Source organism: Apteryx mantelli, chromosome 32 (assembly GCF_036417845.1).
Source record: "Apteryx mantelli isolate bAptMan1 chromosome 32, bAptMan1.hap1, whole genome shotgun sequence".
NCBI lineage: Eukaryota > Metazoa > Chordata > Aves > Apterygiformes > Apterygidae > Apteryx > Apteryx mantelli.
This window is the reverse complement of record NC_090009.1, coordinates 345,702-365,868: the sequence shown is the minus strand read 5'-3', so window position 1 is coordinate 365,868 and position 20,167 is coordinate 345,702. Positions and strand designations below refer to the sequence as shown.

Sequence of the window (20,167 nt, the reverse complement as noted above, 5' to 3'; positions counted from 1 at the left end):
TACCATTGCTTCATGCTTTAAAGCAACAGAAAAATATTGGGGGGGGGGGAATAATAATTAAAAAAAAAAAATCTGCTACATAAGTAGCTGCCAAGGTGACCAACACCACGCAGAAGACAACATCCTTCCTGTGTGCAGGAAATCAACACCTGGTCCCTGTGCTGCACAGTGACAAATGCCCAATCTCCCCTGGCAGGCAAAGGAATTTTCTCCTATAACCAAAACCAATGAAGCATTTTCAGTCCAAGGCTTTATCTGGCCAAAGTCTTCATCAGGGATCCTGATCCACTGAGGGTCAACTGTGAGCCTTCCGCTAGCATGGAGACACCAGGCAGAGCATGCCTCTCTGTTTCCTTAAATAGGGCTGATATTTCCCTCTGTGTCCCACGTGATCTGCCTCTCGGCTCTCACAGCGCCACAGTGACCCGCCGGGGCGGCTGCAGAGGAGCCCAGTGGACTAAATCACCCCACGCTTTAAAAACTGGGAAGGACCCTTGGGCAGCAGAGCTTCTTGTGCTAGTGCACAACAGGTAAGCGTCTCTTTGGGGAGAGCACAGTAAAGGGACCCCAGCATTGCTGAGATATCCTTCCAGGAGCCTAAAGGTGGGTTGTATGAGCTCGTTTTGCACCCTGCTTGGCGGAGGTCTGCCTGTGCTACGCAAGCTTCTCGAGAGGGATCATATGGCTGCAGTCTCATGGATTGCAGAGATCTAGAGTCAGGTAAGATGAACCCTGTCCTTGGAGCTTCTGCTGGCTGAAGGGCCCTGTGCTTTGGAGCTACCTATGCTGGAAAGCATGAAACCCGGGGAATGTAGGGCTGCTGGGGTGGGATTTGGGAAGACCAGAGCTATCGTCGCCTTCTCCTTTGGCTATCATGGGAATGAAGACACCGATCTGAGATGTCAACAGCCACACTGAACGTTTACATTTAGATGAAAAGAACCTCACACCAAATACCCAAACACCAAAATTCAAGCCAGTCACCCCAGTATCAATAAAAGAAACTTACTAAAGCTTGATTCCTCCCCTCCTAAAATTAACTTCCAAAATAGGTTATAACTTTCCTCCCCTCTCCTCCTTCTTCTACCCACAGTGAGATCTTTTGTATTTTTACTCCACTGCAGGCAGCAAGGGGCAGGGAAACAAGAGCAACTAGCAGCAGTCTAGAGAGACAGTGGCCATGGCCTCCAGTTCATCTAGCTCAAGGGAAGAGGAAGCCACACGTCATACCGTCCCGCAGCAGCTGCTGGATCCTGGGAACCTGTACTGTGAATCCAACAGCTGTGGAGGCTGCACAGCCAGATCCCAGCAGGAGCAAGGAAGGCTTGGAGATGCAGAGGGAGCCACCCACAGAAGCCGGCTCAGGAAAGGGAATTTCCAGGCGAAACTCCACCTATCAAATTTAGTGGAAAAGCTGAAGCTATTGGGTCTAGGAGGAGGCAGAGAGGAGAAGGAGCATCTCTGCTTGTGGCGCAATAGGACATTCACCTCCAAGGGTGATGTAAAAGAAGCTTCCTCAAGCCGTGGTGGGCGAAAGGCTCATGGAGTTCTCACTACAGCCTACGCAGAGGAGTCTGCCCAGGAGGACATGGTCAGGTCCATGACTAAGCTTGGGTTGTTCCTCTCTGAAAGTCATGTTTCCTGACCACCTTAAGTGGTGCTGCAGTTCCTTGGAGCTTCTCACAGGCTTCAAGTCAGCTTCCTTTATAGTTCTCTATAGTTCTTTTTTCATGAAAATGAATAAATAGGGGAAAAAAGTTTGGGGGGGGGGACTAGAAAAAACCTGTGCAACTCTTATTTTGGCTAAAAATGTTAAAATATTAATTTTTAGACCAAACCCTTCACCCAAAAATCAGTTAAAAATAAATTGGAAAATACCTGTTATTGGAGAATGAAATTGTGTTCCTGAAGAAGCAGTGAGGTCTCCACTGTTGTCCTATGACTTCTCATGAATCCTCATGTCTGTGCGGTGAATTATTCCTCAGCAAAAGCAAATACGTGTTTTCCTTTTTCAAGCATCACATTTCTTCTCTTCTCTGCTCTCCCCACATATCTTGCCAAATCACTTTTCTTCCTCCAGGAGCAAATTCACAGAGACTTGGAGAATCTCAAAAAACAAAGGGAAGAGATGTTAGAATTGAAAATGAGGGGAGAGAGGCAATGCCAGGATTATTTGGTAAGTAGCTATTGCCATCATCCAGCAAAAAACAGAGGTGTTGTACTGTTGGACCAGTACTGCGCAGCTTCTCTCCGTGGTGCTGTCTTTGTATCCTGCAGATGCAGACAGAGACTGAGAGGCAGAAGATCGTGTCTGAATTTCGGCAGTTGCGCCGGTTTCTGAAGGAGCAAGAGCTTCTCCTCCTAGCCGAGCTGGGAGAGTTGGACAAAGAGATCATGAGGAGGCAGGAGGAAGAGGAGACCAAGATGGCAGGGAAGCTCTCTCTCCTCAACATCCTGATCTGCGAGATGGAGAGGAGGCTTGAGCAACCCATGAGAGAATTCATGCAGGTTGGACACTTTGCTGGGCATCTGGGCAGGAAGGGAGAAACTCCAGCAGAAATCGTGGGGAATGCAAACACAGCATCACCTGAACTGGAATCATTCCCTAATATTGGAATAAGAGACTGAAGCTTTTTCTCTCTCTTTCTATTCTAGAATGCCAAAAGCACTGTGAACAGGTATGTGCCCTTTTTTCACACACATTTCAGCATGCTAAACCAGGGGAAGGGCTCATGGGCAACATCCCAGCTGTGGCTGAGGTTTCTGGAACAGACATGAAAATTTTGGCAGTTGAGGCAGGATTTGAAGTGAGGAATGGAGAGTTGTGGGGACAAAGAAGATGCCCCTAAACCCCAGCATGGAAATGCCATGGGAGAAAGTACCCTTAGAACAAGAGGTCTCTCTTAGCCACAAAAACATCAGGATCTCTGGCCCTGAGGACCCAAGAGCTGGTTGGCAGCTCCAAGGCTGGGGACCTTTTGGAGGAAGCTGGCTCCTTCACCATCCCCGAGTTACCTGGGAAGCAGAGAGAGGAGGGAAAGTCCATCATCTCAAGCTACAGGTATGCAATTGCAGTGCATCCCAGGACTAAGGAAAATGGTTTGCATCTAGGTGGGAGAAGGGCAGTGCCTGGAGGCCGACAGACGCCTTCCTAGACCTGGAACAGAGAGTCCATGTTATTTCTCAACAAAACATTGTTCTCAGAGAGATGCTGAGGAAATTCCAAGGTACTGTAGAGCATGACTGATATAATCAGAGGCGATTTTCTCTGCTCAAGAGAAGCCTGCTCTGTTTGCCCCTTCCCTGCTATAAGGTACAGAAAAGCACTGATGCATGGGTGCACCTGGGGCAGGAGAAAGCAGAATTACCAGCCAGAGAGCACGACATCCTAGCTCTTGTGTTCTTCATCCCCCAGACATTTTGCCATCTGAACTGGAGAAAGAGCAAGGACCACCTCCAGGAGTAGGCAGAAAAGGTGAGTCTCTTTGCAGATAGCATCCTTCTGCTTCTGGAGAGGCTGGTCTCCTTCTGCCTGGAGCCATAGCCATGAGGGAGGGCTCTGGTTAAGTCATTCTCAACAGAAAAGGTGCTTAAAGTGGCCAAGAAATCACAGTTAAGCTCACACTGGAGTTTCTGACATCCCCAAAATACAGGTGAGCTGTGTCCAGTCCTCCAGTATGTGAATTAGCAAAGCTTTCCCAAATAGGAAGCTGCTGAGAAGTCTCTGTTCATACTCGTGTGCCCAAGACAGAGGCAGATTCCTGGTGTTGGGGCTTGTCCCAGCAAAGACAGGGCTCTGAAGAAGTGATGCCTTCCTCTAACACTCCTGTCTTTCCCTTCCTCTGTCCCTGGCAGCGTTTGTGACTCTGAATCCTGACACTGCCAACGCATGGCTTATCCTGTCTAGGGACCAGAGGGGGGTGAGATGGACAGCCGCACAGCAGGATCTGCCCACCAAGCCCCAGCGCTTTGACACGTCTTGCTGTGTACTGAGCTGCCAGGGATTCACCTCAGGGAGACACTGCTGGGAGGTGGAGGTGGGGGACAGGGGGACCTGGGCTGTCGGGGTGGCCAGGGAGTCTGTGAGGAGGAAAGGCTGGGTTGATTTTCTGCCTGAGGAGGGCATCTGGGCAATGGGGCTCTGCAGGAATCAGTACCAGGCCTTCACTTCTCCTGCAACCACATTTCCTGCCCATGGGAAACCTGGGAGGATCCAGGTGTCTCTGGACTATGGAGAGGGACAAGTGGCATTTTACTTCTCTGGTCAAAAGCCCCCAGTCTTTACTTTCCAAAAGGCCTTATTTGGTGGGGAGAGTATTTTCCCTTTCTTCTGGGTGGGGAGAGGGTCCCACCTCCGGCTGTGCCCCTGAACGTTGCCAGACCTTCAGCAAGGAGATGAGCCTTGCTGCTCAGCATGGCTGGAGCCCCCAATCTGATCCTCTGCATCAGCAGTGGCTCCTCCAGGCCCCATTTGCTAGTCTGCTGGATAGTTGGGGTCTGTGCAGTGGGAATGGAGCATCCCTCTTGCTTCGTGTGCCCCCTTGCAGCCTTTCCGTGCTACAACTTTGGGCACAAAAGCCCCTTTGCTTTAGCTCACCTCTGTCACTGATCCCTCTTGCTGTGAGCAGCAGATGCTCTTGAGTACACCCTGCTTTATAAGGTCTTGTTCACTTGGTGTGCTCCAATTTTTTTTATAACATTATATGTATAAAATAATCTCTTATAAGAAATTCTGTCAAAAAACACTAAGTTCCCTTTCTTCATTTCATGCTGTCCAGCAGCTCATGGGGCTGCAAAAAGAGTCCAAGTCCCAGGACTGATCTGGGTGCCCTCTCCAAGCACACAGTGGGGGCAACATCCTTCCCCATGAGCCAGCTGGAGGAAAGCTGCTGTCCCCTTCCGGTTGGGCCAGGCTACCCTTGGTGGGATGCAGTGCGGCTTTTCCCTGTTCCCACCTGCCTGGCAGGGAAGTGTTGCAGCCACTGCAAAATTGCACAGGGAGCCAGGGGTTCAAATGCACAGGGATGCACATGCCCAGCTGGCAACTCTGCTTGCAGCAGGCATAAGCTGTAGAGTGGAGGAAGAGGAGGGGTGGAATGGACAGTGCCTGCAGAGTTCAGGTCTCTACCCCAAGCCAAGCCCTACTAGGGTGAGACTTGAGCTGGTGTGCAGTGCTGCAGACAGATTGCGCAGATCCTCCTCCCCAGGGTGCTACAGCACAAGAGCCTCTTGCTCACAAATCCATCTGAGCTCAGCATCACACCCCTCAGACCAAAACTGGGAGCTTTGCAGCAGGGCACAACCACCCTTGGTGGCAGAACGCAAGACTAGGGCCTCGCAGGAGGGGAGACAAGGCCCCTGCCCTTGGGGTTGTGGGGACAAAAAAGCTCCCAGCACCTTAAGCCCCTGATTCTCCTGCAAGCTTTGCTCTGGCCCTGCAGGAGCAGGAGCTAGACTGCTCTATGCTTTGGGGAATCCGGTGACTTTGGAGGCTGCAGGGACAAACCTGCAGGAAGGGGCACACACAGACTGTACTCATCACTTGGTGTCCAGTGCGGAGCCATCCAGCCACATCCTGGTGCCCTTGCCAAGCACCACCGCAAGCCCAATCCAGCCATAGCCTCTTCCTCATGGATGATGTGCTGTGCAAGACGCAGCAGCTCACCACCAGCAGCCCCCCACCACCCCATCCCTTTTAGCACCTGCTGGGGGGCAGAGGCCCTGCATGGGGCTGGTCTGGGTGCTAGGAGGCGCAGGATGTTCCCTGCAGGGTCAGGGCTCCAGCAGGGGCTGACACTTTTGCCGCAGCCTGTGCCTTGAAGGCAAAGCCCTGGATCAAGAGTGAAGGAAATCAACTCATTTCCAGTGCATTTGGACACTCTGGAGCATGGTGGCTGGGAGTCACAAGAGAGCTGGCTTGGTACCCTCATGCAAACCTCAGGAAGTTTGGGGCAAAAGGTGAAAGACTAGGGCTCCTCATCACTTAAGAGAAACACAACGGCTACAGGGACAGCCACGCTGTTTATTTGGAAACAAAGAAGCTCATCCACAACTGTTCTGTTTCAAACGCTACATTATGTCAACAAATATAGTTTAACCTCAAATTCACTGGGGAATAAAGCTGCAAAAGACAAGAACCCACTCAGTGGAAGAGGGAGATGTTGTGGAGGTCACCCTGGCTCCCAATGATGAATGCAGTCATCTTTGGAGGTCCTAGAAAAGTTCTTCCTCAGGGCATTCCCTGGTGAATCTGCTGAGCAAAAGCTATCCTTTCCCAATTTCTCCTCTAGCCAAAACACTTGGTTGGGTGCCAGGCTGCTAGCTATAGGCCAGCACCTGCAGAGCCTGGGCCCCAGGGGGACACATCCAGCCTCAGAGCTTGGTGCCTGCCCACAGGGCTTGGCCTGGGGCTGCTGCCTCCTGAGGGGACAGTGTCACAGGGGTGGGCTCAGGCAGCTGTATGGGGTGGGAGTACAAGGGATCAGCACAGAGGTCTCTATTGGAGACACGTCCTACTGTCTCAGGGACGCAGATGCAGCTGGGCACTGCCATTTTCCACCATGAACCAGGGGCAAATCCTCTCCCCCTTGAACAAGGCTGATTGGAAGGTGAAGATCTCAGCTCCAATGTCAGCACTGACAAACATCACTTGCCCCCCTGCATAATCCAGACAGACCAGGATCCTCCTGGGGACCTCGGAAAAAGTCACTAAGGTGCAAGGGGAGTTGAGAGCCCAGAATTTCCCCCCGCCACACACCACAGCCCAGATACCTTCCACAGGGCTCAACTTGATCCACCCCTTCCTCCTCACAGACTCTCTGGCCACTCCCATGGCACAGCTTGAAGACCCATGACCCTCTTCCACCTCCACCACCCAGCAGTGCTGTCCCCTGCCTGGTGCACACTTCTGCGGGCCTGTTGGGCTCCACAAGTTCAAGTCCATCTTGGCAAGATTTCTTCTACAGATCCACACATCTAAAGGTCAGGAGAGAGACTAAGGAACAAGGCCCTTCCCCAGGGAGCAGAGGGGAGGAGGTGACCAGGAGAATCCAGAGGCCCAGTGGTTCCTACCTGGTATTTCTCAGCAGCCTCCTCCAAGAGCAGCACCTTGTGACCTGCATGATCCAGGGATCGCTCACAAACCACACACAGGGCTTTCCTGTCCTCCTCACAGAACAGATCCAAGCTTTTATTGTGTTTTGGGCACAGATTCTCTTCTCTTTGTTTTATATTCAGGGTTTTAACACATTCTGTCACCCGTGCCAGGTCCCAGTTTGGCCGGAGGGTCTCTTCCCGGATGTTGGCTCTGCACAGAGGACACTCCACACGCCCATATTCCCCCTCCCCTGTGTCACAAAACTGGATGATGCAGACACAACAGAAGTTGTGCCCACACTCCGCACTCACAGGATCTGTGAAATACTCCAGGCAGATGGGGCATTTGGCCTCCTCCTGGATTTTCTCTTCAGGTGCTGCTGCAGCCATGGTTGCCAGGCTCCTTTGTTTTCTCTTCTTCCTGCCTTCTTGGGACCATGCAATGCAGAAACATGTTGCTCCCCTGCACCTGCATCTCCCAGAGAAGAGCCCCATGCAGCTGGCCCACCCTAAGCACCCACCTGCAGAGCAGCCATGTCTCTGCACCACAGCAGTGTCTCAGTAGGCTGCGTCTGCTGGCCATGCACTGTGCAGAACGCAGGGCACATCCCCTCACAGCTTGCCCCACCCCCTGATCCCCCTGGATTAGTCAATCCCTTTAAGATACTATCAGGGAAAAGGGGTCCATGAGGGACTGGAAATAAAATTTCAGACAGAGAAACGGCCCTTACCTCCTCAACCCTTCAGAGGAAGGGTGCAGTCTTTCCAGTGAGACTTTATGTCCTCACATCTTCATCCACCACAAGCAAAGCAGTTGCATTTAATGGAATTGGTGTCTCCAGTGTTGCAGCTTCTTCTACTTGGGAAACATCCCCAGGCACTGATCCAAGGCCTTTCTTTTTAGCTTGGAAGGCTTTCTGGTTTCGTGCCCCAGGGAAAAAAAAAGCACTCTCCATGCACCTTTCCTGCCTTGAAACGCAAAAGTACCCAACAGCAGGGAGGCTTGGTGACACTTGGGATCAGAGTTTGGGATCAAAGTCTGAAGGTGCAGCCCTAGCCCCACCACCCTGGAGAGAGAATATTCACCTTGGGCACTGGAAACCCTTCCTGTTGCTGCAATTGAATTCAATTCCTGCTGCTCCAGAGCCACAGAGAGGCCAAAGGACATCCCTGGGCTGCAACTCCACGTCCAGGGAAAAGCCCAGCTCCCCATGCCTGCTGTGCCTCAGCCCAAGTACAGAGGCAGCTGTGCTACGTGCCCAGGGCCACCCCTTACCATCCCTTTCTGGGTCCCTTTGCTCAGGCACCTGAAGTCACCCACAAAGAGGCTCCGCAAGCAGGACGTATACAGCTGCATCCCATGCTCCAAGGGAGAGATGTTGGCCTCAGGGCCTCTCCTGATTGTCTAACCTCTACAGCCTGGAGCGGAGGCCACCAGTGCAGAAAGGAGAGGGATACAGGCATTTCCAGAAACTCACCCTGCACAGCCGGAACCAGCCCCCCTCCGCTCCCCCCAGCTCCTTCCTGTGCCTCCGCACAGCGGCCCGGGCTGCAACAGGGGCAGGCAGGCTCTCCCTGCCTGCAAGCAGCCTTTTCTGTGCCAGGGATGGGCTGGGACCCAGGCGTCCGGCACGCAGGAAGAGGCGGGAACAGCACAGAGTCACTGTGCCTGGTGCAGGGGCTGAGCTGAGCCGGGCTGAGCATCGCTTAACAGCCCAGCCTGGCCCGGCAGGGCCACAGGTAGCACCGGGACCCCACGGTCACACTGGGCAGAGCAGGCCAACTGCAGTCCCCAGGCAGGCACCACCTCCCCATCCAGACAACCCAGGGGAGGAGAAAAGAGTCACTCTGGAGGCTGCAATGTTTGGGGGGGGGGGGGAGAAGGAGCCCCATCAGAGCCAAGAGGATCATAGAAAAAAAATCCCCAGGGAAGAGTGAGCATGATTTGCTGCCTGCAGTTTGGCCCAAGTGCCCTGGGCCACAGAGTGCTGATGGTGGGTGTGTTTGTCTGCCCCAACAGCGTTTTCTAGCACCCAAATCAGCCTTGGCTGCCTGGATGGAAGAAGGGGGAGAGTTGGCAGCCCCTGGTCCTGCAGGGAGAGCAGAGATGGGCATCCCTGGGAACTTCTGCAAAGGTGAGTACTCACAGCATGGGAGAGGCACCACCAGGGGATTCTTTAGTTTCACCCCTCGCATGCAAGGATTGTACCTGGGGGTGGCATATCCCGGTGTCAGTCATCCTTTCCAAATTGTGCTCACTGGAATTTGGCTTTAAGGCTCTCCACATTCATCTGCTGCCCCATGACTCCTCACTGGTCTCTGGAAACAGCTGCAGAAGTATCAGTTACCCCTTTCCCATCCCATCTCTCAGACTTTCCCCCTTTCCCTCATGCAGTCAAATTGTAGCTCAATTCTCTGTCTAATCCGGCAGGAAACAGGGTGGAGAAGGAGGGTGCAGAGGACCACAGGGAGCAGGAAGGCCCTGATGAAGTAAAAGCAGATGAAACAGCAGTGATAAAATCCAAAGGAAATAATACTGGGAGTGCTCTGGCAGGAGAAGCTGTTGAGAGCAAGCAGGGGTTGGAGGGACACCAGGAGCATGATCCAGAGAAAGCAGTGGATAAAATCACCCATCATGAGGGGGATCAGCAGCTCTTTGCAGAAGAAAGTCTCTATGAATGTTCCCACTGTAAGAAATGCTTCCAGGACAGATCCGAGCTCATTTGCCATCAAAGGCTGCACAGAGGGGAAAAGACTTTCAAATGCCAAGAGTGTGGAAAGGAGTTTGGGAAGAGCTCAGACCTCACTTCGCATCAGAAAAGCCACATGGTGGAAAAGCCCTACCAGTGCTCAACGTGTGAGAAATTCTTCAAGGACAGATCAACTCTCATTAGACATGAGAGAGTGCACACAGGAGAGAAACCTTACAAGTGTCTTGACTGTGGGAAAAGGTTCACCCGAAGCTCAGACATTATTGTGCATCAGAGAATTCACACGGGGGAGAAACCCTTCGAGTGCTCCGAGTGTGGGAAGAGATTCAGCCAGAGATCAAACCTTTTTACCCATCAGATCGTACACACGGGGGAGAAGCCCTTTAAGTGCCACGAATGCGGGAAAACCTTTGCACGGAGATCAGAGCTTACTATCCATCAGAGAACACACACAGAGGAAAAGCCTTACCAGTGCTCCCAGTGCGAGAAATCCTTCAGGGGGAGGTACGGACTCTTCAGGCATGAGAGGCTGCACACGGGAGAGAAACCCTACGAGTGCTCCGAGTGTGGGAAAAGCTTTGGGCAGAGTGGGGACCTAATCACGCATCAGCGCTTCCACACGGGAGAAAAGCCCTACCACTGCTCCGAGTGCGGGAAGTTCTTCTGCAACAAATCCAGCCTCGTGAAACATCAGAAGTGGCATTCGGGGGAGAAGCCGTACAAGTGCCACGAGTGCGGGAAAAGCTTTGGGCAGAGCTCGGACCTCATTGCCCACCAGCGAACCCACACAGGCGAGAAGCCCTACCTGTGCTCCGAGTGTGGGAAAAGGTTCACCAGGAAATCCAGCCTCATAGTGCATCAGCGGGGGCACAGGGGAAGGAGAACTTCCAAATGCTCAAAATGTGGGAAAACCGTGGAGCAAAACTCTAGCGCTGGTGCTCCTGGGAGCATAGCCAGGGAAGACACCTCCTCCCTGTGCTCCGAGTGTGCAGAGTCCCTCAAGGAGGAATCAAACCTCCTGGATCAGAGATGACACGGAGGAGAAAAACCTTGCAAGTGCCTGGAACACGGAAAATGGAAGACAAAAAGCATATAGGTCAGTTTTCCAAGTGGGGAAAATTCTTCCATGGAAGATTTACGGTTTTTTAATATCAGAGACTACTCAGGGGAAGAAAAGATAGAAATATGGGCTAGCCAGAGTAACAGAAAAGACTAACTTCTCACATTATTGTGTAGTTCAATGGTCTCCACCTTGCTCCTACAGCAGCCTCATGCAAAACGTTTGCTCCCTAGATAAGGGCCCTTCTATTTTTATTTTTGAACATCTTACTGTTACATCTTTTAAGGCACTCTGTGCTGAGATGTCTCCCCCTACTCCTGCCCCAGCTCCAGCATAAAATAGGAATCGAGAATCCCTCGCACACCCGCGAGCATTTTCCCTCCAAGGCAAGGAAAGGTTATAGATGTTCTTAAGGGAAGAAGGGAACCATTAGGTCTCCGCAACAACTGTCGGTAAGTGCAGGGCGCTACCGCTCCGTCTAATCCAGGGGAAAACAGCGAGGTCGCAGTGAAACGAGCTCAGTGAAACACGCGTGACTGTTAACAGAACCAGAGTTCACAAAGGAAACAGCTGGAGGTGACGGATCTCAAGCGTTCAATAAATACCCCAGTGCTTTCCTTCGCCGGCCTGCTCAGGGTCATCATTGCCACTCGGGGAGAGAAGGGTCGTCTCGGAGGGGGGGTGGGATAAACCCCACCACCGCCACAACGAATCGCTGTGGTGCCCCCACGCCGGGGTCGCTGGGCCTTACTGGGAGAGCATCGCGGCCCGGGGAAGCATCGCACCCACCGCCCCGTCTCCACCCCGCTCCTGCTGACCTTACCCGTGGGCATCGGGCAGGAGGGTTTCCAGAGCCCCTTGGCAGGTTGCGATCCAGCTGCGTTACAGCTTGTGCAGGGCCGGGGGCAAGCCGGGAATGTAGCCCGCGGGGTCGGGGTCCGGGTTGGTGGGGTCCATAGCCAGGCACGGGCAGAGTTGCAGAGTGGTGCTCCTCCAACGGAGCCAGGAAAAGAACTAAAACCCCAGGTCTGAGCTTAAATAGAGCCCGGGGCTACGGGCAGGGTGTGGGTGGGGAACTCAGGTGAGGCTGCTTAGGGCAATTAAGGACTATTAGCACCTCCTGAGCAGCACTGATTGCCTGTGACCGCCCTGCTGCAGCCGGGAGTGTCTGGGGGGAGGTTGCAGCGCTCGGGGGTTGGTGTCTGCTCCCAACAGTGAGCTGGGTGCTCCTTCTGCACCCACAACCTGCCGTTGTCCACGGCAGAACATAGCACAGCTTGGCCTTGCAGTTGGGTGTTGCTCTCCGGAGACCGAGGTCTCCCTTCAAAGACGGGCAGATGCATGTTCCCGGCAGCTGCAGCAGCCCTCGAGCATGATTTCCCTGCCTCAGTCATTCCCTCAGAGGCCACGCAAGGTAGCCAGCGGCCATCCGTGTCCCCACGCCACACGCGGGCCTGCAAAGGGACAACCTGGAGCTCCTCTCCAGGGGCTGCTCCCCCAAGGCTATGAAGTTGCAGGATCTCACCAACGTTTCCAGCACGGGAATGAAGCGCTCAGATTTTTAGCTGCCTGCGTTTGCTACCAGAGCTACCTTAGACCATAAAGCTACGCTTAACTTGCAGATTTTGTGAAACGAGGGGGGACAGCCGGGTGTGCCGGGGCTGGGAGGCTGCAGGAGCTCCAGCGCGGGCAGGCAGGGAGGCAGCGGGAGCAGAAGGGAAAAGCGCTGCCCGGCCGCCGAGCCCTGCAGCTGGGCTCTGCAGCACGACTAAACCCCTCCCGGGGCTCCGCGCAGGCAGCAGCGAGCCGGGACCCAGGCGTCCGGGGGCCGGCACACAGGAAGGGGCGGGAGTAGCGCGGAGCGGCCGCCGGTGCGGGCCGAGGCGGAGCCGGCGCTGCCCGGGTTGCGCTGCGCGGTCCGGCCCGGCGAGGGCGCAGGTAACGCGGGGCGGAGCGGGGCGCACCGGGACCGGGACCGGGACCGGGACCGGGACCGGAGCCGGCCGTGCGGGGCCCGCCGCGATGCCTGGCCCCGGGATGCCTCCCCTTGCCCCTGGCCCTGCAGAGCCGGGAAAAGTTGCCCGTGCAAAAAAATTAAACCGTTTCCGTGATTTTTTTGTGGTTTTTTTTTTTTGGGGGGGGGGTCATTTTTCCCACAGCGAAAGCAGGGTCACGCCCCAAACCTGGGTTTGCGCAGCCTGGGGAGATGGCAAAGGGGGGGGTCAACCTGCTGCCTGCAGCCGCTTCGCGGGGTTGTAGAGGTGACGGAGCCCCACGCTGCTCGGCCGTGGAGATGCCCGGCACAAGCTGTGCCAAGCAACATTGCAATCAGATATAAGGGGAAAAAATCATCAAATTGGTGGTCAGACCCCGAGACAGGCCCAGAGCGGGGGCATCTCCATCCTTGGAGATACTGAAGCCTCGCCTGGATGCAGCCCTGAGCAAACTGATCTTGTTGGCCCTGCTTTGAGCATGGGGATGGATCAGAGGCATCCAGGGATCTCTTCCAGCCTAAATTACTCTGTGACTTCTTGCCTCTATAATAATTCCACCTCTGAGAAACCATTTAGTTTTCCCAGGAGCTATTTCTTTGGTCAGTACAGTTACATGGAGAGTTATAATGTGTCGGTGCCTTATGGGCAAGAAGAATTTATTACGTATTTACTTCCTCCCCCACAAAAAACAACCAGTTTTTCCTAAAAGTGTGTCACTGACTCTGCCTTTTTCAGATTGCCATTCCAGATCCGGACTGATCAGAGTGGATGGAGCAGGGGGAAGAGCTGGCGGAAGGTGATCCCCAATGAAGGGCGGAGATGGAGATCCAGGGAGACCTTCGCAAGAGGTGAGAGCTAGTGCTTTTGGGAGATGCTGTCCCATGTCTCACGTGCTCCCGCAGACAAGTCCCATCCCAGGCTTCAATCCAGGAGGCAGCTATGGCTTCTTGGCAGATGTCAGTGCCACCATGTCCTCCCTACAAGCCAGCAGCAGCTCCCTCCCCACCGATCGCCCTTCCCAGGTGCAGTCTCATCCTCTGGGGAGGAAGAATTGCTGCATGCTCTCTATGCACCCTCAACATTTACTGTATTTTTCCATTTTACCTTTACGTTTCAGACACAGGGCAGACCTGATTGTCCATCGGAGAACCCACACTGGAGAAATGCCCTACCATTGCTCCAAGTGCAGGAAATGCTTCAAGGGCAGATCCACGCTCGTTAGACACGAGAGACTGCACACAGGGGAGCGACCCTGTAAGTGTGCTGAGCGCGGGAAAAGCTTTGGGCTTGGCAGGGACCTCACTGCACACCAGCGCTTCCACACAGGAGAAAAGCCCTACCAGTGCTCCGAGTGCCGGAATTCTTCAGCAACAGATCAAGTCTCATCAGGCATCAGAGGTGGCACACGGACGAGAAGCCGTACAAGTGCCACGAGTGTGGGAAGAGCTTCAGGCAGAGCTCAGACCTCATTGCACATCAGAGGACTCACACAGGGGGAGAGACCCTAACTGTGCCCTGTCTGCGGGAAGTGGTTTAGCAGGAAATCCAACCTTGTCATACATCAGCGAGTGCACAGAGGGGACACGCTCTGCCAACGCCAGAAGTGTGGGAAAAGCCTTCAGCCAAACTCCACTCTTTTGATCCACCAGGACGTAGTGCTGGAGGAGAACGCTGCCACTGCTCAGAGCATGCGCGGTGCTTCGATGGGCCGCCCAAGCCTCGCTGAACATCAGAGATGACGCAGAGGACAAAAACATTGCAAGTGCCTGGAAAAAAAAAAAAGAAAGAGAGAGGAAAGCTCAGACTTTTCTTGATCTAGAAATAAAGGCACAGCAGAAGTAGGCTCTGGAGTATGGAAAGTGCAAAATCCATGTGTTCTACATTGGAGACTGCAAGGGGGGGGAAACACCTGTGTTTACGTTTCAGAGTGGCAGTGGGACCAGAGTAAAAACACAAAACTATTTACTAAATCCCATGTATATTATTGCAAGCTCATGTAATGGGCTTGATACTTACTGTGTGGATCCAATGCAGGCTGGAGTCACCCCTCTTTCCCCTCATGGAAGATGCTTTCCCCAGGCATCTCCCTTGCCTTCTTTCCCTGTCTCTGGATCAGCAACGCAGCTGAGCCTCTGCCCCTGTCACCATTAGCCAGCAACAGTCACTGCTTTAGACTCACCATAGTTCCTGGGTGTTTGCACGCAGCAAATCCAAAGGTTTAGTGCCTCAGCTGCTTCAGGATGCCACCAGATCCCAGTTAGCCCCAGATTCGCCCGGTTCGGTGGCTGACTCTTCGTGGCGTCTGCAATGCCCTTTGGTGAGCGATGGTATGCCCCTTGCTGGCAAGGTGGGTGTAGCTCTCTGTGTAGATGCCATTCCTTTTGCAAAGCACAGTGTCCCCAGGGACAGCGGTATGAGGCCAGATCCGTGGTGTCCTCCTGGTTCTGCTGTTCAGAGACACATTCCAGGTCCCCCAAATCCTTCCCATTCCATCTCCCTTACCTACACCACTTTCTCCCTTCTCCACAACCAAAACAGAGGTTTTAACATCCCAAAGGAAGGCCGTGTCTTTCCCTTTGAACAAGCACCTTCACCCTCACCCCGGTAGCAAGTTTAAATGGCCAAGATCCCATGCTAGCATCACTAATTCTCTATTCAAGGGGCTGCACGCTCCAAGGCAGAGAGGAAGACAAGGTGATTCTGTGAACCTCAAACCACATGAGAAAATGCACTACCCTCATCACAACCTTGTGTCCGCACAGGCTCTGCACCAGCCCATGCAAAGACCTTCCAGAAAGCCTGGTGCACCTGCAGCCTTCTGGGGCCGAGGAGCCCCTGCTTGTCCTCACTCACGTTGGGAAGTGAGCAGCGGGTTTTGGTGCAGGCATGAAGTTACAGTTAGCACAGCAGGGTGCTCTGAGCATTAGCAGAACCACATACATTGCGGCAGCAAGGAGCAAATGTCACCAGCAGGGATGCAGGAGAGTATCTTTGTGTCACCGCACCAGAGCGGTGAAGCGTGCACGCCTCATGCATAGGGGCAGTGGGGCCACTGCGGATGAGGAGCCAATGCTGAACAAGGAGTCCACTGAAGTACGGTCCACTGAAGTGTGGTGATAATCATGGAAATGCCAAAGAAATCCTGGTGGAAAAGCATGATTTCCCCATAAATATCTTTCCTCCAGAATGCAGTGCTGGCAGAGACAAGGACCAGCTGCAGGTTAGCTACTGGACACTGCAATCACTGCTTCTGACTGAGGCCTTAATGGTCACGTGCATTTCACCAAGATCTCACTTCTCTTAGGTGATTCCTGTCCCCTGTTATCAATATCTGTTATGAAGCTCTTCATAATTTTTCCCTCTTGACTTACCACAACAGCAACTTCTTCCTGTCATGCAGGAAGCAGATAACCCACAAGCAATCCCAAATTTAATATACAGCTATTTAGATAGCATAAAAATACAAAATAAACATAAAATTCCTTAGGAACAGAGGGCCTTTTTTATTGAGGTTGAACACATATGGGGGGGAGGGAAGGATGTGCAAGGGAAGACAGATTTCTACAGTATCTTGGGGTACTGATGGGTGCCCTGGGCAGAAGCCCCAGCCTGGAGAATATCAAAGGATTTAAGGAAAGGTTTGAAAGGCAGAGGAGGGGATGGCAGACAGTCTCAACCCCAGGAAGCAGATGATTTGACTGGGGAGCGGGGGTGGGAATGGGCGAATCATGGACCAACACAGAGCATGTCAAGCCCTTTGAGCAAACTCAACAGTAAGAGGAAATAATTAGCAAAAAAATTATATTATTTACTCTGATCAGCCTACTTTAGGTCATTTGCATGTTTGTTCTTTTCTGCCTTTGCAGTCTGCAATCCTTCAAAGCTGAAGAATTTTACCTAGAAGCACTGATTTTTCTCTCTGTCATGTACAATTTCACACCTCTATCCCAAACTGTTTCCACTTGCTGGGCACTTGTAAAGCTTTTCTCCCCTGTGTTATCTCTGATGTTCAATGGGGTTTGATCCCTCCTTGAAACATTTTGCACATTCGGGGCACTGAAGAGCGTTCTCTTCCATCGGCACGCTCTGCTTTACAGCAAGATTTGAGTTCGGCTGGAAGCTTTTCCCACACTTCTGGCATTTGCAGAGTCTGTCCCCTCTGTGCACTCGCTGATGCACAATGAGGTTCGATCTCCTGCTGAAGCTCTTCCCACAGACCGGGCACGGGTAAGGCTTCTCGCCCGTGTGGGTTCTCTGGTGTGCAATGAGGTCTGAGCTCTGCCCGAAGCTCTTCTCGCACTCGTGGCACTTGTACGGCTTCTCCCCTGCATGCAGCCTCTGATGTCGAACAAGGCTTGATCTGTTGCTGAAGAATTTCCGGCACTCGGAGCACTGGTAGGGCTTTTCTCCCGTGTGGAAGCGCTGGTGTGCAATGAGGTCCCCGCTCTGCCCAAAGCTTTTGCCGCACTCGGTGCATTCATACGGTTTGATCCCCGTGTGCAGCCTCTCGTGCCTGAACAGTGTCGATCTCCCCCTGAAGAACTTCTCGCACTCGGAGCAATGGTAGGGCTTCTCGCCCGTGTGCGTTCGCTGGTGGACGATGAGCTCTGAGCTCTGCCCGAATCGTTTCCCACACTCTTCACACTTATACGGCTTCTCCCCCGTGTGCATCCTCTGGTGCCGGAAAAGATTTGATCTGTGGCTGAAGCTTTTCCCGCACTCGGAGCACTGGAAGGGTTTCTCCCCCGTGTGCGTTCTCTGGTGTACGATAATGTCCGAGCTCCGGGTGAACCTTTTCCCACATTCGTGGCATTTATAAGGCTTCTCTCCTGTGTGCACTGTCTCGTGTCTAATGAGGGTTGACCTGTCTTTGAAGCACTTTTCGCACGTGGAGCACTGATAGAGCTTCTCCTCCACATGGATCCTCTGGTGGATGTTGAGGTCTGAGCTCTGGCCAAACTCCTCTCCGCATTCGTAACACTTGTATCGCCTCTCTCCCATGTGTCGTCTCTGATGCTGAAGGAACTTTGTTTTTTCCTGGAAGCATTTCCCACACTCGGGACACTGGTAGATTTGTTCCCCTACGTGTACTTTCTCGTGGACAAGAAGCCTTGATTTGTGAATGAAGCTTTTCCCGCAGTGCTGGCATTTAAAGGGTTTTTCTCCTATGTGAATTCTCTTGTGCCGGATGAGCAGTGACCTGTCCTGGAAGCACTTCTGACACTTGGAGCACTCGTAGAGCTTTTCCCCCGTGTGAGTTTTCTGGTGTACGATCAGATTGGAGCTCTGCCTAAAGCATTTTCCGCATTCGTGACATTTGTAAGGTTTCTCTCCCGTGTGGATCCGCTGATGCACAATCAGGTTCGAGCTCTGGCCAAAACTTCTTCCGCACTCGTTGCATATGTACTTCTTCTCCCTGGCGGGGGTTCTGCACTGGGCTTTGGATTCCTTGAGGACCGTTACGTTTCCGCCACGCAGGATGGATTGATCCACTTCCTTCCCTGTGTCGTTTCCTTCTGGTCTCCGCTCCCTCTCACACGCTGCTTCCTGCTGAGCGCCCTCCACATCGCTCCCTTCACGTTTCACCAATACCATGCTGCGCCCTTCCTCTTGCTCAGCACCTTCCCGGCTCGGGTCCGGCTCTGCCCTCGCCCTCCTCGTCACGCATCCTGCCGGGTTACAGACAAGAGAAATGGCTTTATTTCTGGAAGGGAAACAACGTCACGGTGGGGGGGGGGGGGTAAACCAAAACACGCAGAGCGACGCATCGAGCTGCCTCACGTCTTCGCTCTCAACACGGAGCGCGCAACGGAGGACAGGCCTGGGGAGCACGGGGAGCTGGGGTGGCGTGTCTCTAGGGGTGGGATCCTTACCCGCCAGGGGGGCTCCCGGGGCCTCCCCTTCTCGCGTGCCCTGGGCATCGGGCTCCGAGAGCTCTTCAGTCCGCTCCATGCTGCAGCCGAGCCCGCTCCGGGAGGGGAACCCCTGCTCCACGGGCTGAAATCAGCAGAGATCGCTGTAAGCGGGACCCGGGGACAGGGGGGACAGCTCGGGGGACCGAGCCAAGCCCGGGGGCGGCTCAGCGGCCCCCGCGCAGCCGGCTAAGCGCCCGCGGTGCCGGGCGGGCTGCGAGCAGCGGTGCGGAGCCAGGCACGGCGGGGCAGAGCCGCCCCCGCGGCGCCGGCGCTGCCTCTCCGGGGTCCCGGTGCTGCCCCACTGCTGCCCCTCCTCGGTCCCCGGTGCTGTCCCCGGTGCTGCCCCCGGCCTCCCCTCCGCGCCCCCCGGTGCTGCCTCTCCGCGGCCCCCCGGTGCTGCCCCCCCGGGATCCCCCGCGGTACCTGCGGCCGCGGCCCCCGCGCCGCCCGGGCAGCGTCGGGCTCGGCTCGGCTCGGCTCGGCTCAGGCCGCTCCAGGCGCGGCCGCTCGGCGCTGCTCCCGCCCCTTCCTGCGCGCCGGCCCGACCCGACCCGGCCGCCCGGGCCCCAGCGCGGCCGCCCGGCTCTGTTGCAGCCCGGCTCGCGGCGCCGAGGCACAGGAAGGAGCCGCGGGGGCTCCAGCGCGGAGCGAGCCGGGAAGGCGCTGGAGGAGCCGGCGGGAGGCCCTGCGGGGCCCCGGCGGGCCGCGGGGCTTTCTCTGGAGGCACAAGCATCCTCCGGGCCCCGGGAGCCGGGATGCGCTGCGCAGGCTGAGCAGGGGCTGCGCTGCAAGGGCTTTATGCCCCCCTGGTTCTTCCCCTCGCTACCTGCACAAGCAAAGTTGGTGGGGCTGCGAGGCAGGGGCAGGAGCTGGCTGAGCAGGGGGACAGGACAGAGCACGTCAGGGGAGCAGACGGACCCAGAGTGGGTGTAAAATCATGCCTTGGTGGGAGCAGGCCAAACAAGAGGTGCTCGTGGGTGTAGAGTCACGGCGGGTGGGAGGAGGCAGCACTAGGACACAGCCAGAGCAGAGCTGGGGGCAGAAGCGAGGGGCAGAAGCTTTGAGCAGCAGCATGTGGCACTGCCACTGCAAGGAGGAGTCCCTCCCTCTCTCCTTCTCGCTGGGCCAAATGAGCTGTTTGCTTGGTATGGCCCATTAGCGGGGCTTGCCAGACATGCCGTGCTCGCGCAGCATGCCTCACCAGGCTGCGGCTCCTGGCCCCCACAGCGTCCCCTGCACCAAGAGCTCCTACATGGCCTCTGAACTCAGTTGCCCTTCACGCTGCCTCCCCTTGGAGAGCTTTGCAAAACCCGACCCACCTCTGCGTCTCTCCAGGCCCTGCCCTTCCTTCTCGGATTTACCCCTACACACATAAAATAGCAACCTCAGATC

At 54.6% G+C, this 20,167-nt stretch overlaps 4 protein-coding genes across 4 annotated transcripts in view; 2 read left to right on the top strand and 2 right to left on the bottom strand.

Annotated features, from left to right (window-relative positions):
• Positions 1-1,180: 1,180 nt before the first annotated feature.
• LOC106483969 (E3 ubiquitin-protein ligase TRIM7-like) lies at positions 1,181-4,370 on the top strand. The gene is made up of 7 exons (XM_067313776.1): positions 1,181-1,591; positions 2,081-2,176; positions 2,278-2,508; positions 2,656-2,678; positions 3,112-3,227; positions 3,416-3,475; positions 3,856-4,370. Exons 1-7 carry the CDS (start codon positions 1,181-1,183, stop codon positions 4,368-4,370), a joined length of 1,452 nt encoding a protein of 483 aa, XP_067169877.1.
• A 2,150-nt stretch (positions 4,371-6,520) lies between these two features.
• On the bottom strand, positions 6,521-8,567 carry LOC106483970 (zinc finger protein RFP). Its single transcript, XM_067313624.1, has 3 exons — positions 7,827-8,567; positions 7,072-7,523; positions 6,521-6,694 (listed from the first exon to the last, which is right to left on the bottom strand). The coding sequence occupies exons 2-3, from the start codon at positions 7,483-7,485 to the stop codon at positions 6,521-6,523; spliced, it is 588 nt and encodes a 195-aa protein (XP_067169725.1). The 5' UTR covers positions 7,486-7,523; positions 7,827-8,567.
• A 963-nt stretch (positions 8,568-9,530) lies between these two features.
• LOC136994708 (zinc finger protein 208-like) overlaps positions 9,531-20,167 on the top strand; it is a 206,892-nt gene continuing 196,255 nt past the window's right edge. The window contains 3 exon segments of the mRNA XM_067313673.1: positions 9,531-10,651; positions 13,989-14,213; positions 14,216-14,312. Coding sequence (XP_067169774.1) covers positions 9,922-10,651; positions 13,989-14,213; positions 14,216-14,312 — 1,052 coding nt within the window. The 5' untranslated portion in view covers positions 9,531-9,921.
• LOC106490780 (zinc finger protein 850-like) overlaps positions 16,340-20,167 on the bottom strand; it is a 214,217-nt gene continuing 210,389 nt past the window's right edge. The window contains 1 exon segment of the mRNA XM_067313891.1: positions 16,340-18,266. Coding sequence (XP_067169992.1) covers positions 16,857-18,266 — 1,410 coding nt within the window. The 3' untranslated portion in view covers positions 16,340-16,856.

What these genes read in the sequence shown, in the direction of transcription:
- LOC106483969 (XM_067313776.1), top strand. Translation starts at nt 1,181, where the DNA reads ATGGCCTCCAGTTCATCTAGCTCAAGGGAAGAGGAAGCCACACGTCAT. An exon ending in AGTCTGCCCAGGAGGACATG is followed by an intron (nt 1,592 to 2,080) that starts GTCAGGTCCATG and finishes TTCTTCCTCCAG; the next exon opens with GAGCAAATTCACAGAGACTT. An exon ending in GGCAATGCCAGGATTATTTG is followed by an intron (nt 2,177 to 2,277) that starts GTAAGTAGCTAT and finishes TGTATCCTGCAG; the next exon opens with ATGCAGACAGAGACTGAGAG.
- LOC106483970 (XM_067313624.1), bottom strand. Translation starts at nt 7,485, where the DNA reads ATGGCTGCAGCAGCACCTGAAGAGAAAATCCAGGAGGAGGCCAAATGC. An exon ending in AGGCTGCTGAGAAATACCAG is followed by an intron (nt 6,695 to 7,071) that starts GTAGGAACCACT and finishes ACTTTTTCCGAG; the next exon opens with GTCCCCAGGAGGATCCTGGT.